Source organism: Eptesicus fuscus, chromosome 7 (assembly GCF_027574615.1).
Source record: "Eptesicus fuscus isolate TK198812 chromosome 7, DD_ASM_mEF_20220401, whole genome shotgun sequence".
NCBI lineage: Eukaryota > Metazoa > Chordata > Mammalia > Chiroptera > Vespertilionidae > Eptesicus > Eptesicus fuscus.
In genome coordinates this window covers 42,082,047-42,101,013 of record NC_072479.1, presented here as the reverse complement: position 1 = coordinate 42,101,013, position 18,967 = coordinate 42,082,047, and the positions used below count along the sequence as shown (strand labels likewise).

General features: G+C 43.1%; 1 protein-coding gene across 1 annotated transcript in view; it reads left to right on the top strand.

Moving 5' to 3' along the window:
• MYRFL (myelin regulatory factor like) overlaps positions 1-18,967 on the top strand; it is a 107,507-nt gene that overhangs the window by 70,659 nt on the left and 17,881 nt on the right. Inside the window, exons 12-16 of the mRNA XM_008155570.3 lie at positions 1,677-1,785; positions 2,814-2,923; positions 14,459-14,622; positions 15,225-15,285; positions 18,397-18,482. Of these exons, the coding sequence (XP_008153792.2) occupies positions 1,677-1,785; positions 2,814-2,923; positions 14,459-14,622; positions 15,225-15,285; positions 18,397-18,482 (530 nt within the window). The remainder of the gene's footprint in view (positions 1-1,676; positions 1,786-2,813; positions 2,924-14,458; positions 14,623-15,224; positions 15,286-18,396; positions 18,483-18,967) is intronic.

The window sequence follows — 18,967 nt, the reverse complement described above, 5'->3', positions numbered from 1 at the left end:
TGGAGCGGCCATGATTCTCCATTCACAATTCCATCACCACCCTGCATGCCACATCTAAAATAATAAAAGCGTAATATGCTAATTAGACCCAAAGTCCTTCCTTCCAGGCAAAGCCACAGCGGGCGGCGGGGGGTGGGGGGGGGGGGTGGGCAGCGGCAGAGGCGGCAGAGGCCCCGGGCTGCGGTGGCGGCAGGTGGGGGCCGGGGCCAAGGCCCTTGCACAAATTTCGTGCATCAGGCCTCCAGTTGTAACATAATCCATATTGATGAGTCTGCCTTCCTGTGTAGACCACAAACTCTTAAAATTTTTTAAATTTTATTTTTTAATTACAGTTTACATTCAATATTATTTTGGATCAGTTTCGGGCGAAAAGGCAATCAGTTTTGAAGTCCCAGCACTCAGTGCAGTGCATGGTGTGTTGAAGACGATTGGTAGGTGTTAGTCGAATAAAACAATGAATGAACGCATTGAATCAAGTTTTTCCTGAGAACAACAGTGAGCTCAAAATTACACTCCCTGACAAATACCTGAAGTAAAGCTTGTCCATTTAGCTAGTTAGCTGCCGAGCCACAGGCCTTCCCAATCAGCCCACTAGGGAAGAGACTTTAATGGGATTGGAGGCACCGAGGGTCCAGAGGAGCTGAGGGCCATGACAGGGTTTTCTTAAAACAGTAGCAGCAACAACAAAGCATTTTGGTTGCTCCAACACATGGATGAATGCCGAGACAGTATCATTTTAATTGTGAAGAGACCACTGGTTTCATAATCCAGCTATATTCTAAAAGAAAATTTAGGGGACCCACATAGGGCCGCCAACTTTTTACTTGTTGAACAAGATCAATAAAACACAATCTTGTTATGCCATCAATTCATTAAACAAAAACCCTCAAAGGGGAATGCTTTGAATGAAACACATTTAGCTTTAGGAAAAATGATCTCCATTGTCTTTATTGGTATCATTTTGCTGGGACCCAGTGCAATGTTTTTGAGGAATCTGCAGTGACCGTTGGGAATGCCTTTAACAACCTGCAGGAGCAGTGAGCTCAGAAAGCACCGGCACTGACAGGCAGGTCTGGGGAGGAGCCATCTCCATGAGGGAAGTCTGGGTCAGGAGGGTCCAGCGGGTGGGCAACCTGGATTTGCAATCTGCCCCCTGAAGAAATTTTCTCCAGCAAAATCGTCAAAAGCAAATGATAGAGGATATATTCATACCTCAAAGTTCGTTACTTGAACTAAACATTGCATTTTCAATTTATAAATACAAAGTTGACCTGTATTTGTTTGGTGTTTATGCTGCGTGTTCATTTGGAAATGATACTTCTCAATCCTTCAGCAATTGTTTCTCTCCAAAGTGAGCAACCTCATTCTCAGAAGGAGGGTTTGCCTCTCAGAGGGAAGAAGGCAGGAGCAGTGAATGAGGGAGCTTTTGTCCTAGAATTCAGACATACTAGTAAAACTGGTTCAGTTTACAAAACGGTGAACAGAAGTCACTAACATGGAAGCTGAAGCTTTGGCTTCTCTAAGGAGAAAAATAAAAATTTCTCTTAAAATAATTTGAGCAACAGGAAAAAACAATCAAATTTTCAACATGCCTGATCTCTCTGAGTCACTCTGGGCATTGATTTGAATAGCAAATATCTAAGTGGGTGAAGTCTGCTCTTCTTTAATTCAATCAGGTTGACACAAATGAACAGCTGAGAAGAATAGCCCAAATGAGGATTGTTGAATATGACTACAAACCTGAGTTCGCATCTGCAATGGGAATAAACACTGCCCATCAAACAGGTACACACACAGTTCCCTTTTTAATTTTGTATTGTCTCCTATTAACATTTTAATTCCAAATTATTTTTTAAATAATTTTTATTGATTTCAGAGAGATAGAAACATCAATGAAGTGAATCATTGGTTGGCTGCCTCCTGCACACCCCCTACTGGGGATCTAGCCCGTAACTAGGACACGTGCCCTGACCGGGAATTAATCCGTGACCTCCTGGCTCATAGGTCGATGCTCTACCACTGAGCCACATAGGCCAGGCTTAATTCCAAATTCTTTACCTGGAGGTTGTGTGCTATGGCATTTGAAAATACCCTGTTGGTCTAATTCTTCCTCTGTGAAATCCATAATCACTAGAACAGGGAAGCTTAAAGAAATTCCTGTTGTCTTTATTCAATACCCACCCCATTCCTGCACCCCAAAGTATTTTCAATACTAGATATATTGTTCCTTTTCACTGGCATCCTCTTGCTCATGTGATGAGGGTCGAGGTGCAGATGGCAGCTCCAACTGTTCGAGGGCAGTCCTGGGATGGAGAGAGAAAATGGCACAGTAGACAGGTCTAGATTAGAGAAGGGCCAAAGTGGTGTTTATACTCCAATCCGGAATCCTAAAGAACGGATTAGGAGGCAGAGTCCTCTGCAGGAAAAGAAAACAAACTAACAAAACAAAAACAAACGAACAAACCCCCGCCCCCTCCTCCCAAACCAAGATAATGCCCCACCCTTGCTTCTATGTGAAGAAATGTTAAGGTATTTACTCACCCCTTCCAACATTTGGCCCAGAGTCTCAAAGAAAAGTAACAAAAACGGCACTCCCACTTAATCCTATAGTGGTGCTTGGCTCAAAATTCCTTCTTTGCTTCAAACGCTTGTAGATCAAAGCAAAAGCTGAGAAGGGATAGGCATCTATTTGCCAAGACTTCCCCTGTGGCCTGTGGCTGTCATGACAGCGTTCCTTTCTGATGTGGGCCTGGGAGGGTTTTCTCCAGAAAGGTCTTTTCCTGACTCAACCTGTTGGAGCGTTTTGTGTCTAGGAATGATCGCCCAGGAGGTGCGAGAGGTCCTGCCCAGAGCCGTGAGAGAGGTTGGTGATGTCACCTGTGAAAACGGAGAGACGCTGGAGAACTTCCTCATGGTCGACAAGGTAACCACTGAATAGATACCTGCCTCTAGAGCTATAACCCCCGGCGGGGGGCGGGGGGGGGACCCCCTTCTGTGACATCACAGTGTGCGAAACATCCGCCCAGGAAACAGGAGAGTAGGAAGAATTCTTCCCCCAGCTGGGGCGTAAGTTGGTGTCAATTATCCCACACCGGTCATCGGTCATCGGCACCCAAACCAAGTCCCATAGGCAAAAAGAAAAACCGGCCCTGGGAAAGTCCACTTAAAACAAGGACTGAAACCACAAGAAAGAGTGACACTTGGATTAGACTTTGTCTTGAGAAATGGAACTAAAACTCACAAAAGTAACTTCTCACATATCATTGAAGTTATCATTAAAACAATGTGCTCCTCCTCAGAGTGGAGGAAGTTTTAAGTGTTGATTTTTTTTTTTTTTTAGCTCAGTTTTCAACAAAATGGTGTGTGTTTGACTTCCCCAGCACAGTCATAAAGTGGGTCATTTTTACAAAGATGTTCATGAGCCTCATCATTTTCTCCAGGAGCCTGTCTTCATTCTCAGATATTCACAGCGTTGTCTTTGGAGGGACTGTGACCATGCTTGCGGATTCACCCCCCTTCCCTTGTTCTGGGGTCCAAGGCTGCCTTTCCCCCTGGCTGATCACGTCTGTTAGTTCTGTGCAATCCTGCATCTTTTGTGAACTTGGCCAATTCACTCAGCTGCTGGTTTGCTTTATGTTGCATTATTATATTTGATGCTGGGAGGGGAGACTGACTGATGGAATTTTATAGTAATTGGGAGAGATGTTGGAGCGAGACGATTTCCAAGTACATAAGAGTCCGTGGGGGATCTTACCAAAATGCAGGTTCTGATTCAGCATTTGGGGTGTGACCTGAGGTCCTGCACTTCTCACCGGCCTCCAGGTGATGGCACTTTCACCAGCCCTGCTGGTCAGCAGGCCGCGTTGGAGTAGCAAGGTAGAAGGCGCATTTTCATGGTAGGCCCTTCCATCGTCTTCTGTCTGCAAGTTCTCAGACAGCAAATACTTAGATGATGGGCTCTGGATGGCCTGCTCAGGCCTGGGCTGCGAGGGCTGAGTGGCAGAAGCCGGGTTCCTGCTTCCCAGGATCTTCAATAAAAGAAATTTTTTTGTCTCTCTCAAACCTGGACTATCACTTCACTTGAGAGGTGTATCATGAGAAATTTATTTTTGTAAGCACTGAAGTTTTTAAATAATTTACTTAAATCTTTTATATTTACTTAAAATATAAACTAGATCCAGTGGTATTCATACAATAAAGTCACTTCACTCTCTCATTTTCATAAGCTTCCTGGGCGGAGAGAAGAGAGCGTAGGCACAGCTGTCAGTCTCAGGACACAGCCTTGGGAGTGTGCCACTAGGCTGCCAAGGCGGGGGCTCTTGGGGTTACTCCTCTGGAAGCAGCTATATCAGTCTGGCTGTGACCCTCCCTACAACACGCAGGAAAGAGATTTCTGTGTTTTCAGTGTAGGTGATGTCTGCCCGGGGCCTTACTACTCCCATTATTCAGCAAAATAATTAGTTCTCCCCCTGGCCCAGTATCATCCCATTCCCAGTTGAGTTGAATGGGGACAGTTGAGATTATTAGCAACAGGAGTTCCCAGGGCCATTCCCCACTTCCCCCAGGAGAGGCCACAACCCAAGTTCAATCCTAAGAAGGCAAGTGCAGACCCTGGGAAAGTAGGGGGAGGCATTCTTGTTCCAGACAGCCGGGCTCATTTGTCACCTGAAGAGAAAACCATGCCCAGGCAGAAACAAGCTGGGGATGATATGTGTCTCTGTCCTAAAGACTCGTCAGCTGTTTCTCAGCACCAGGACCTCCCCTGACCACCTTATCTGAAGTCTCCACCTCACTCAGGTTCACTTTGTGAGACTCAGGGCCACTGTGAGGGTGTGTTGTGTCCTTTTAGTAATTAGAAAAAGTTGCTCCCTCTGGCTGCTGGTGGGTATATGAGTATTTACATTTTCTTAAAATTTTCTGTATGCTGGATAATCTATGTATATAAAAGCCTACGTGACTGTTCCATCGTTCGACCGGTAGCTTTGATGTGCACTGACCACCACGGGGCAGATGCTCAATGCATAGGATTCGTGCACTGGTGGGGTCCCTCTGCCTGGCTTGCAGGGCTCAGGCCGAAACTGCAGTCCGACATCCCCCAAGGGGTCCCGGATTGCGAGAGGGCGCAGGCCAGGCCGAGGGACCCCACCAGTGAACAAATCCGTGCCCCTGGCCTCTAGTTTTTGTAATAAAATGTTGGGAAAGGAAGTCATGGTTCAGACACTTAAAACTGCAATTTAAATATGGTGTCAGCAGGTGGTGGCAATGCTTTGTCACTCAGATAGACTTGTGGACTAGGATGTGGAATTTCACAAAATAGCTGAATTTATGCCAAAGTTTTCAAAGAGAATATTTTCGAGCCATCTTTAAAGAAGTAAAGTCTTTAAGTATAATTCAGTTCCTTTCTGACCAATGCTAATTTCCCTCGATCTGTGAAGCCTGACACCCAGGTCAGCGTCACTTGCTCCCAGGGAGTAAACATAGCTTCTTGGACTTCATCTGCAAAGCACGTGGGCTACGGGACTCTGCCTCGGCTGTTCCATGCACCACTGCACCTTCTAGCTACTCACACTGAGCAGAGAGCTAAAGAGTAAAGAAACTTTCTACAAGAGTGGTGTCTCTCAAGGTGCAAAATCCCTTTCATTCTCCCCCCAGAGGATTTGTCTTTATTGTTGAAGCTTTAGAGCTAATGTACGACAATCCTCGTTTTACTGCTCTTTTACTTTATTGCACTCCCCAGCCCACCCCTTATCCTCATCTCCTCTTTCACCCAATCCTCCACAGCCATGGAGCCACTCTAATGTGTTTCATATATACCCTTAGATGTCTGGGCTTTCTGAAATATTATTAGTGTTGTTTTATGAATGTGTTTCAAATGTCTTTGAGTTATGAACTTCTGCTCATAGGCTGAGGCATGGAATTCCTTGGCCTGTGTCTTTTCCTTCTCCTTCTCAAGTGTGGATCCCTTGACCACAACTATGCAGCTATGAATGTTCTCACACAGGCCCCCGTGTGAATCTGTGGGAGGTTTTCTCTGGGACCTATACCAGGAGTGGGGCATAGGGTACACATAGCCTTACTCTTATGGAATACTGCCAGAGAGTTGGTCAGTTCTAACTCATAACAGCCGTGCACGAGGCTTACTGTTTCTCTACATACTCAACACCTGACATTACCAGACTTTCTACATTTTGCAATCTGATTGGGGTAAAGTGATACCTTACTGTTTTAATTTGCCTCTCTCTGACAATAAAGCTGCGCATTTCTTTCCTATGTTAGCTGCTGAGATTTCTCCTTCTGTGAATTGTTGGGCCCAGTTTTATATAGTCTCGGGAAGAGACTGTAACTTTCCACTTGAGGCCACTTTATTCTTTCCCAGGGCTCTTAAAAAATAAAACTAATAGGCCAAAGCTGTAGCAATGCCTTAAGATAGGGACAATTATCTCCTATTTCAGTGCCTTGTTGGCTTCCTTCCTAGTGCTAATTACAACCTAAAACTGTATTATTTACTTGTGGTTTACTTGCTGTTGGCCAGTTTCCCCACTAGAAAATGTGCTCTATGAGACCCTTTCTGCCTTATCTAATTGTTTTACCCGTGCACCTAGAAAAATGGTTAGCACATCATAGCTGCGTGATAAAGAACTATTGATTCTGTCCATTAATTGAATATTAAGCGACATGTGCCAGGTATTTAGTTGGCCCTGGGGAGTCACAAGACACAGTGACTGCCCTCAAAAGGAGCTCACACCTCACCCAGGGAAGACAAGAAAGCGAAGAATTGCAACAAACTGTGACCTTCCACAGAAAATTCCACTCAATCAGAGATAAATTAAGCAAGGATTCTACAGCACACAGAAGGCAACAATGAAACATCATTTTAAACAGTTCTATAAAGCTGTGCTCTCCCCCTATAAAGCAGAGGTCAAAACACAAACCCAGGGAAATGAACCCAGGACGTGTCCTCTTTGCAAGAGGAATATGCAAACCTCTCCTCGGGGGGCCTGGCAGACATTCAGCTGGAGGGCTGAGCGGCCATACCGTCTCAGCAGCCTGCTCTTCTGGTTTGGAGATTCTGTTTTCTTAAGGCCATGTCAGGGCCTGGAGAACTACCCACAAAATAAACTCCTGGACAAAGATCTAAAGCCGAGTTTATCCAAAGCCCAAACAATTGTCAGACACACCCATTGGCTGAGGACAGTTGTTCTCCCTTTGGCAATCATTTTCATAATGCTCAATTACAGGCTGTTTTATTCCCATGATCTGATTATAATACGCCAGTCCGTGCAACATCAGATGCCGCGAGGAGAGATTTTCCAGTCTGTGACTCTCACTGGGGAAGAAATCAGAGCCTATTTCAACTTCTCCCAGCGTTCTTTGCCACCAGGCTTAGTCACCCCTCCTCAGTGTCGTTGACCGAGGACAAGCTGTAGTTCCTGAAGACAGGCGATCGATGGCACTGCCCGGCTGCTCCCCAGGGCTGTGGGCTCACTTACTCTCAGACCCGCACGGGACTCGGGACCCAGGAGCTTGCAGCTGTGCTCTGCAGAGTCCCAGGGCTTCCTAGCGAGTGAGGGGGACTGAAGGGGCATCCCTCTCTCTCCTGAGCCGGTCTCCTTCCAAAGAGGAAAGGACGGAACCAGAGCGGAAACCAGTTTGCTGAGTACAAATGAGCCACTATCCCACTGCACTGGGAACTTCAAACACTACTGTTTCTTTGCTTAATTCACCTGCATTTTCATGGGCGTTTCCTAACACGGGGGTTTGGACCTTTGTCTCTTTATTTTCGGAGAGACATTTTCAGGAAATAGGTTAATTTTTTAGCATATTTATACAGGGATGGGGAAAATAGGTTTATAGTTTTAATACAAACAAGTAATTAATAAATCTATAATAATAAAAGGGCAATATGCTAATTAGACCAGACTTCTTCTGGACATCATTCTAGCCATCCTTCCTGAGGAAACTGGGGCTGGAGGGAAGCCAGCCTGGGTCCCGGGTCCTGGGTGCCAGGTGCCGGAGGGAAGCCAGTGCCGGCAGCCGGGGGAAGGAAGGCCTACTCTTGCACAAATTTTCATGCATCAGGCCTCTAGTAATTATATAAGAATAAACTGTTTCGCATGCTTACAACTATACATCTACTTTTGCCCACTCTGTCTTGGCTTCACCGTGACGACAGAGGACAGAAGTCAGAGCATTTTAGTAAGAGTCAGTCCCCAGAACACGTCCTAGAAAGTTACTTTTGGTAATTTTCCACTGGATCCATAATGTCCGGGCCTTCATTATAATTGGGAAGGTATGAGTAAATTCCCTCTCCACTTTTATTTCCCCCTAAATAGGAAAGAAAGCACATGAATTATTTCTGGCCTAGTGGACCCACTTGGTGCCAGCAAATTTGAGTTGGAGGAATCGGAGCTGCTTGTTATCGTTAGTGACAAGTAGCTGGACAGGCAGCCATTGCTCTTTCCATGTTAGGCAGCATTAAAAGTCCTGGGGAGACCCTGCGGAACGATCATGCCGCGGTTTAGAGGGGACGTTAGCATCCTTCTCCATGGTCTGCTTTGGTTGGGGCTAAATCACAATTGAATGTATCAAGGAAACATTTTTTAAAAAAGATTCTTCTTTTTTAAAGAAGAATCAGTTGCCAGTAAAAATAAAAACATAGAGGGTGTCCCCAAAAATGTATGCAGACATTAACAGCTGATAACTCAATTTCAAAAATGAAATGTATTTTAATAACACTGTCTATAAATATTCAAAGTGTGTGTATACATTTTGGGGGGACACTTTATGTATATGGTATAGTAGTGTCAGTGAGGATGCAGAGAAGTGGGTAGATCAGGAGATTTAGGCAGTTGAGCTGACAGCACTGCCCAATGGACTGCCTGTGGGGAGCACGGGGAGTGGAGGGGTGGGGGTGGGGGGTGGGGAATCAGACGCCATGGCTGGGAACCTGATTTGGATTTGAGGTGGACATCAACTGACCATCTGATCCACTAAATAAGATAGTTATCATTACAGCACAAAGCTTTCTGCAGTGTAAACATAGGAAATAGTGAAATGACATTTACTATGATTTAGAACTATAGAATGTTATTCTTAGCTTCACCATTTTTGCCTTATACTTATTAAAACAAATTTAGAAGTAAAAGAATATCTACACTGAGTGGCCAGATTATTATGATCTCTGAACGCGTAATAATCTGGCCACTTAGTGTGTGTGTGTGTGTGTGTGTGTGTGTGTGTGTATATATATATTTATTAGAGGCCCGGTGCATGAATTCATGCATGGGTGGGGTCCGGCCAGCCTGGCCAGGGGGAGGGGACATGGGCGGTTGGCTGGCCTGCCTGCTGGTCGAACTCCTGGTCAAGAGGACAATTTGCATATTAGCCTTTTATTATATAGGATATACACTGAGTGGCCAGATTATTATGTGTTCAGAGATCATAATAATCTGGCCACTCAGTATATACCAGAGTTAGAACTTTTAGAAGAGCTTTTGTCAGGAGATTTTTTTTTTTTTTGGTTGATTCATATTTTGTGATTTATTTATTTTTAACATTTTTAATGAAAAATTTCAAGCATATACAATAAAGAGAATAGTGATGAAACCCATGTATATATGTCACTTATTTCACAGTTATCAATTCATGTCCAATCTTATTTTTTTAAAATAAAGTATCCTCCCTCACAGCTGAATTGAGAAATAATTGACACATAACACTGTTTAAGGTATACAACATGATTACTTGATACACACATATATTGCAAAATTATTACTACAGCAAGTTACATACACATGGCCTCACATAATGACCTTTTTTGGTGTGTATGGTGAGAACATTTAAGATTTACTCTGTTGGAAAGAAAAAGTTTCTCTCAATCCTTATAGATTCTTATGTCTGGTGTAAGAATTAAATAGACATGGGACAGATAACCAAGGAAAACCCAAGTTGAATTTTGTACATATTGGGGCTCCATAAGAAAATGAGGGCCCAGAGGCAATCCGGCAATTGAGGCTTATATGCCATCCAGATCTCAGGAGAAGGGGCTGGGAGTCTGAGACTTCCAAGGGGAGGAAGGCAATTTACATGGTGAAGAAGCAAATGTTTGATAAACAAATGTTTGCTATGCCAAGTGGAGACAATGAGACACAGAGAGGACTTTGAACAAGCAGGACTGCTCTCTAGTCACCACACCTGGCTCCTATTCTTCACAGTAATCTAGGGTGAGAGCTTCCTGAAACAGGCCCTCTATCCAAATTGTTTTAGGCAGCGAAGGGGAAGGTAGAAAGCTCTTCCTGTGTCTTTTGTTTCTTTAAAAAAATAGCCTAAAAGAACCTTTATGCCAATGAGACATATTTTGGGGTGGCAAAGTCCTGCTCCCCTGTAACTCTCCTACCAATGATCAAGTATATAATACAGCGCTGTTCACTATAGTCATCATGCTGCACATTATTAGATCCCAGGACTTACTCATCTCACACTGGGTTTGAGTGCATATATATCTACCACTGTAATATCCTCTTGATTAATCGACTCCTTTATCATTATATAATGACCTTCTTTGTCTCTTGTTAGTTTTTGACTTAAATTCTATTTTATCTGATATAGGTATAGCCACCCCTGCTCCCTTTTGGTTTCCATTAGTATCTTTTTTCCCACCTCCCACTTTGAGCCTATGTGTGTCCTTAAAGCTGATATGAGCCTCATGTAGGCAGCATATAATTGAGTTCTGTGTTTTTGTTGTTGTTGTTTGTTTTTAACCCATTCAGACACTCTCTGCTTTTTGATTGGAGAATTTAATTCATTTTTGGTTAAGGCAATTATTACTAGGTAAGGACTTACTAACACCATCATATTGTTTTCCGGCTATTCTTCCCTTGTTCCCTTCTTCCTCTTTTGCTGTCTTCCTGGGTGAATTAATGATTTTCTATAGTGAAATGCTTTGATTCTCTCCTCTTTATCTTTTTTGTATCTCCTGTAAGTTTTTTTTTTTTTTTATCTTTTTTAATGCATTTATTCACACCAAAATAATTTTTTATACATTATATGTGTTGTTGTATAGCATGTTTTGTCATTTTATATTTGCTGAATACTAGTATTCACTAAATACAGTATTAGAGAAATGCAGACTTACCTAAACAATGCTGAAATAATCATCCTTACTATCTCCTGTAAGTTTTTATTGTGTGGTCACCATCAGGCTTACATGACATACCTTCTACACTAATAAAAGAGAAACATGCAAATTGACAGTACCTCCACTATGCCCACCAGCCAATCAGGAGCGAGTATGCAAATTAACCCAACCAAGATGGCTGTAGCCACAGACCGAGCAGGAGGCTTGGGTTTCCCTGGCAATGGAGGAAGCCAAGCTTCCCACCCACTCTGGCCAGCCCTGGCCTCCGCTCAAGGATATAAAGTTTCAATTGTAGAAGATAAATAAATCCCAACAAAAATGGCAGCAGCCACAGAGCTGGAGAGAGCAGGAGGCTTGGGTTGCCCCTGGCGATGAAGGAAGCCAAGCTTCCTGGCCAGCCCTGGCCTCCACTCAAAGCTACAAAGTTTCAATTATAGAAGATAAATAAATCCCAGCTACCAGGGCCTCCGCTTGGGTCGCCAGGGGGTGTGGCTGGTCTGCAAACCACCACAGGCCCCTCGCCCAGGCTGCCCCACACCCCAAGGAAACCCCCACCCTGATCTGGGACACCCTTCAGGGCAAACCAGCTGGCCCACTCCTGTGCACCAGGCCTCTATCCTATCTAATAAAAGAGTAATATGCAAATTGACTGTCACTTCAACACACAAGATGGCTGCCCCCATGTGGTCAAAGATCCTGCCCCCATGTGGACACAAGATGGCCACCACAAGATGGCCAGCAGGGAGGGCAGTTTGGAGGGACCAGGCCTGCAAGGGAGGGCAGTTGGGGGTGATCAAGCCTGCAGGGGAGGGCAGTTAGGGGTGACCAGGCCAGCAGAGGAGGGAAGTTGGGGGCAACCGGGCCTGCAGGGAAGGGCTGTTGGGCGGGACCCAGGCCTGCAGGGGAGAGCAGTTAGGGGTGACCAGGCCTGCGGGGGAGGGCAGTTAGGGGCAATCAGGCTGGCAGGGGAGCAGTTAGGCATCAATCAGGCTGGCAGGGGAGTGGTTAGGGGGTGATCAGGCTGGCAGGCAGAAGCAGTTAGGGGCAATCAGGAAGGTAGGCAGGTGAGCAGTTGGGAGCCAGCAGTCCTGGATTGTGAGAGGGATGTCCGACTGCCCATTTAGGCCTGATCATACTGAGATCGGGCCTAAACGGGCAGTTGGACATCCCTCGAGGAGTACCAGATTGGAGAGGGTGCAGGCTGGGCTGAGGGACACACACCCCCGTGCACAAATTTCATGTACCGGGCCTCTAGTATAGATATAATAGCCTATTTTTGGCAGATAGTAACTTAATTTCGATCACATACAAAAACTCTACCCATTTACTCCCCTTCCACATTTTATGTTTTTGATGTTATAATTTACCTTTTTTAATGTGTGTACCATTAGCAAATTATTGTAGTGATGGGGAAAATGAGACATTTTTGGGTGCTAGCAATCTGAATCTGTGCCATTAACCTAATGCACATTCTTATTAGCCTATAGTCTAGCCACTGCCCCTTTAATTGTCTGGTCCTTCAAGACCTGTTTACTCCCATTTTAGAGAGGCCATAAACCATCCCCAGATGGAGTTATCAGTGCTGGTGCCAGGCCAGGCCTTTAGTTGTGGTCTCAAGGCCCCAGCACATGGGGCTCTTTAAGAACTTGCAAAGGGGACCAGAAAAACCCTTATTTGGGAGACAAAGGGCTAGAAAGATATAAAAAGGAAAAGTTTCCTCCATGTTTTTACTCAGAATTTGAAATCTTTCTCTGAGCCCGCTGGCATAATAAGGAGTGTACTCCATTTCTCTGGACATTGCTTGGTTTTTCTCTGGTCTTCTGTAACAGTAGCTGTAGTTATTTTTAATACTTTTGTTCTTTAACCTTTGTGCTAGAGTTAAGTGATTTATATACCATCATAGTTCAGTAGTAGAGTGTTCTAAAACTGACTGTATACTTACCTTTACCAGTCTGTTCTGTAGCAGTGTGCATGTCTTTAAACTGCATGAACTAAGCCTTAAATTCATTATGTTCAGCCTTTGAATCCTTTCTGAGTAGTTGCTTTACAGCTTTTGAAACCCTTAAAATTTTGTTTTGCATGATGGGAATCTCAAAGACACACACCTTTCGGTTTGATTCCCCCAGCCACAAAACAGTCTTTTTTGTTTGGCCTCTAGCTCATTACAATAGTGGAACAGCTACTATGAGCCCCCAAGAGTTCTGTGGGTAAGGAGGAGAAGTATGGATCAGGGTGTGAGTTTATGAGAGCTTTCTAGGGTTGTTGTTATGGCTGAGAGATAGACACTTATATTCCTATGACAAATGAAGTGTATTGGGTAGCCGAAACCGGTTTGGCTCAGTGGATGGAGCGTCGGCCTGCGGACTCAAGGGTCCCAGGTTCGATTCCGGTCAAGGGCGTGTACATTGGTTGCGGGCACATCCCCAGTGGGGGGTGTGCAGGAGGTAGCTGATCGATGTTTCTCTCTCATCGATGTTTCTGACTCTCTGTCCCTCTCTCTTCCTCTCTGTAAGAAATCAATAAAACAAAAAAAAAACAACAAAAAAAAAATCTTTAAAAATAAATAAATAAATAAATGAAGTGTATTGGGTGGGGGAGGAGAAGGCTCTCTTACTCTGGCTTTGGTTGATTTCCCCTCTCTTGCTCTTTCTGACCTGTCAGTGACTTTCTCTGAACAGAAAGAGTTAAGTATTGCTGTTGTTTTAAATTCTGTTTGGGAGTTAGGCTGAAATATACATGATAGCTCATGGGCTGTTAGGGCAGAAATTAACACCTCAAGAACTTTCCTCTCCTTTACAGATGAAGAAACCGAAGCTCAGAGAGGTTGTGTTTTATCTGGGTCTCACAACCAGTAAGTGGCAGAACTCAGAGAAAAGCCCAGGTCTTCATTCCTCCTCCTTCACCTGAGCAATTCGATGCACATTTTACCCGGAAGAACTGGAGTCATCTCTTAGGATGATTTAGTGATGCACACACACATCAACATTCTTTTAATGACTTTTAAATATAGCACATGACCATTGGAAATAATTCTTCAGAGTCCAAACTTGACAGTGTCCTCCAGCTCCATTCTCTCTCTTGGGTTACAAGGACATATTTCCATTTTATTGCAAATTGAACATAAGCACTTTTACTATGCAGCCAGCAGTTTAACAAAACCTCTTTAAGAGGCAAACCTCTACAGATTTATCTTGAATGAATTCAAGGTTGTGCGTAACCATTTTCAGCAGTGCCTTCCAATGTCTCTGAATGGGCTATGGACAGTTCTCTGATGGTCTTGAATTTATAAATTTATGCACTTTGTATTATTTTTATTTTTAGGACCAGATCTTTATGGAAAATGTGGGTGCAGTGAAGCAGCTCTGCAAACTAACCAACAACCTTGAAGAAAGAATAGAGGAATTAGAAATATGGAACCAGAAGCTGGCCAGGCTCAAGCGGCTCAGTAGTTGGAAGTCCTCAGGCAGTGAAGCAAGCTCCACCAGGTATGCCCAGGATTGCCACAGGAATCTGGAGAAAGGAGTGAGTCTTTCCATAACCAGGTCAGGCAGCAGCCCTTTGTTTCTGATCATTAAGTCCCTATTCTTTTAGAATGTTTTGGAACACAATTGCCTTAAATGATCATTTTCTTATTTTTTTTTCTGTTGCAGCTTTAAAGATTAGACAAAACTTCACCCATCTGTTTAGGAGCAGATGTTACAAGAAGTGTTACATTTTAGTAAAAGGGTCGCTTCTCCTTTAACTAGGCGAGGTGGCCTTTTCTAAATTTAGAAAACCATGTTTGGTCCTCAGGAAAACAACTTCTATTATTTTTATTATTTAAGGAGGTAAAAGCACAATTCCTGGGATATAATTTAGGGGGGAAAAAAAGAGAAATATAATGTAATGTTTAACGCATTCATTTATGTTTACTAAGGTTCTTTTCCACAAAAGGAACTCTCAATTGCCTTGACTTTTCATTCTTTACATTACCACTGCATTACAAAAAAAATAGTCATACTGCTGTGTTAGCGACAGCCTGGGTCTTTGTCATATAATTGCTGGAGAGGCATTAGAATAGTAATTAATTTTCTCTTTCTTTTTAAAGCAAATTTAGCAGAATTGTTAGTACTCCTCCAAGAAGGAACATTACCAAAAAAACCAACAAGGTAAGTAAACTTACATTTATAACTAACAGAAATAATATTTTCTATAAAAAAAGTCTTTACAGCAATTTATTAATATATTTTTTCTTCATTTCTTTGTTAATGAAGTCCCTATTTTGCATCCTTATGCATTTAGGTATTTAAATACTAACCGTTGAATAGATATTACCTGGTTTTTCAGAGAGGTTTGGAGAAATGAATACAGAACATGTTCAGTTCAGAACATAGTATTCCGCCAGTTTTTATTTCTAGTGTCCCCATCAGGTGGAAATTCGCTGGCCTCCACATGCATATGGTCCTGGGCTGTAAGATCTCAGTGTGGATGCCTTCACTCCGCACAGTGCCTCACCTTTGACTTCAGAAGATCCCAAAGGATGTCAGTTAATCCTCAAGCCCCTCTTCTCCCTTTGATATTTAGGACTATATATGCAAATAGAGAGGAGGTATTCACTTGCTTGCAGAGGTTAAAATGTGATGGCTTTATTAATGAACAGAGACCTTTCATCTAGTAGGATAGCATTTACAGTAAAAAGTGAAGGTTAATCATTTATTAATTTAGAGGACACCCTCTCTGTAAAAAGGAGTGTCAGGGAGGGAGAAGCTACAATACTCCCTTTCTAGCTGCAGTTCATAGATAGCTGTGCCCCCTCTAACCCACCAGTGTTCCAAAGCTGGTCCTTCCCTGAGGAAGAGATTCATGACCTTATTCTGGTAAGGGATGACCTGATGTGAGGGCCATTGCACTAGTTTTCTCTCTACTCCTCACGTTATGCTACGTTGAACTATGCTAAAAGGACTTAAAAAAAAGCTTAATATTCTAACTAAAAACTATTACAATGTTATGTTGCTGACAAGCTTCTTGATGTACCGATAAATGTAAATACATGGATTAAATACATATGTGAAAGTGTTCTTGGGCAAGTTACTTAATTGCATTAGAAAATAGAGATAATAATAGTATGATACCTTACAAAAAATGCTGAAAGGATTAAATGAGCTAAAGCCCTTAGCACAATGTCCAGCATATAGCAGGTACTCAATCAACACAAAACATTAAAAATATTGTGCAGGGAAGGTGCCCTATGTACTAACTAGTTTGCAATGGGATAGGCAGGATGGTATCTCCATCCATAACGACTCTAATAGGTGCAATTTGCTCATGTGCAACCTCTATAGCTTGCATCTTGCACCCAAAGAATCTCTTTATTTTGCAGTTATCTCAGAAAATTAACTAGGATTTATGGTCCATGAAAGCAGGCCTGTGTCTGTCTTCTTCATGTTATGCCTCAGGCTCTGGCACATAATATTGGCAAATGAATGCATAAATGGAGAGCTCAGTCTGAAAATATTCCTTGAAGTCTCACAATCTAAATTAAAAACATTAAGTGTCTTGGATGTGTGGGTGGGTTGGAGGTGGGGAGGTGAACACAGAGTCAGGAAATGATATAGGGATTGAAGAGCACCCATTCGACTTGGAGACGTCTTGAAGTCAATGTCCTAGGCCTGTGGAAGGCAGATAAAGGTGAGACATGACTTATTTAGCTAAAGAATTTCAAGGGAAGATCAGGAGTAAAGGCAAAGAACAGTTGTTTCTGAATCTGATAAACATTGCAGGAGCTCAGGGTCCTGCAGGAGTATTATGGGAGCCGGGTCTTCAAGGAAGAGTGAGTGTTGGCCAGACCAACAGGAGCTGTTAGGGGTTTCAGATGGAATGTTATGAGCAAAGGTCTGGGAGCTGACACAGCTTCATTGAAGGATTAAGTGGGAGTTGGTTAGGAAGGAGAGTGGAAGATAAGGCTGAAAATACAAGTTAGGCTCAGTTTCTGGATCACCAGGTTAAGGAGTTCATTTGCTAAGCCTTGTGGACCTTTTAAATAACAATGAATATCTAAGTTGTAGGGTATTTCCTTCTTTTACGGACAAAGGGAGGCAGCATAGCATTGTGATTAAGAGCACAGATTCTAAAGCCAAATGTTTTTGGTTCATATCCTGGCTTTGTGACTTACCAGTTGTATGATCTTAGGCGAGGAACCTAGCCTTCCTAGGCCTCATTATCCTCCTCTTTAAAATGGGGATAACAGTCCTGTCTCAGAAGATGGTTGAGGATAATTATGAAGATTAAAAATAGGATGTGCAACGCATTCAGAAGAGTTTATGATACTTAATAAGGGCTGTAGATGCGTTCACCATTATTAGTACTCAAGGAATTCAAACAAAGACCAATTTTAAGCCATTTCTTAACTACCACCATCATTCAATTTCCTTCTGATCAAAAGCATAATTCTACCCTGTACTCCCCAAGAGGAAGAAAGCATAATACTCCCTATTGCATTGGCAGGAAAACTCATATTTAAGAAGCACCTTATTTAAGGGCACAGCAAACCTCTCCTATCTATTTGGCCAGATTTCCCAGCAATTGCACAGCTGTCTAGCCTGCAGCTGTTGGTCCATTCCCCATATGCAAGTTCCATACCAATATGTGTCAGTCCTAAAGGTTTGTCTCATTCACTTCCTAGAGACTGTAATTTATTCATTTTCATGTCCCCTGTCATGTTGTACATATTGGTACTTTATAAATATTTGTTGAATGTATAAATAAGACACAGGCCCAAAAAAATAGGTGGTGGAATTAGATACCGATGTGTAAGATTTGAGAAGGCACATAAATCTTTTCCATGGTTTGTCATGATGCCTAAAATCCTTCCACTGGGATTTATCCTATCATGTCTTAAAAGCCTTTTGATTTTGAAAAGCATCCTATTAAGAGAAGTGGACATTTGGCTTCTGACAGTGTCTTGTGTTGTAGGCCCTCTTCTCTCATCAAATTTTAAGAATAAGCACTGAATGAATGGCACAGATGATCATCTGTAGGACATCAGGGAAAAGCGGGTTCCCTGGAGCCTGGAGTATCAAGGGAAAGGAGGGAATTGGAGTGGCTTTTGAGAGAGCTTTGTTTTCAGGGAGGCTGAGGAGGAGGGATATGTAGGATGAAGGGAGCACGCTTACCATCCCAAGGGAGCAGCGAAGATGCCCCACTGGGAGTGAGTCTTTAGGCGTCCTTTCCGCAGTTGGCGTTACCGCTTTATCATTGCTCGTTACTGAATCTTTTTATAGGTTTATTTTTCAGGAAAAAAACAGTGGTGTCCTAACTGGGTTTTCCAGACCTTGGTTATAACGCTCATTGCTGTGATGACATTTTGGTAAGAAAAACATCAATGTTATCTATGGGAGCTCCTGTTCTTCCCATCTTCCTTTTCTCACATGTGAATGGAGGCCTGGCCTTTTATTTACTTTGAAGACAAGGAGCCCTTTAAACTGGGCTTTGACCTTTGATTCAGCTTAGAGGTGAGGGAGCCCTTTATAGACTCATGCTTGGAAGAAAAGCAGCACAGGATTTCTGCACTTTAATGTACAATGAAGGATGATTTTTTTTTCAGTCAACTGATGTTTTGTAACAGGTTACTGTGCCTTTCACGTGTGTGTGTGTGTGTGTGTGTGTGTGTGTCTTTTTTAGTCTTGCAAATAACTTTCTCAAATTCTTTGGCCTACGTGGGAGAAGACAGTGAGTAAGTAATCAGGTACAACCCACTCTCCCCTGGACAGTCATCTTTATTAGGATTCTTCTAGATTCTTCAGTGGAGACTTCACCCCAAAGGGGCTGTGAGATTACCCCAAGATGTACAAT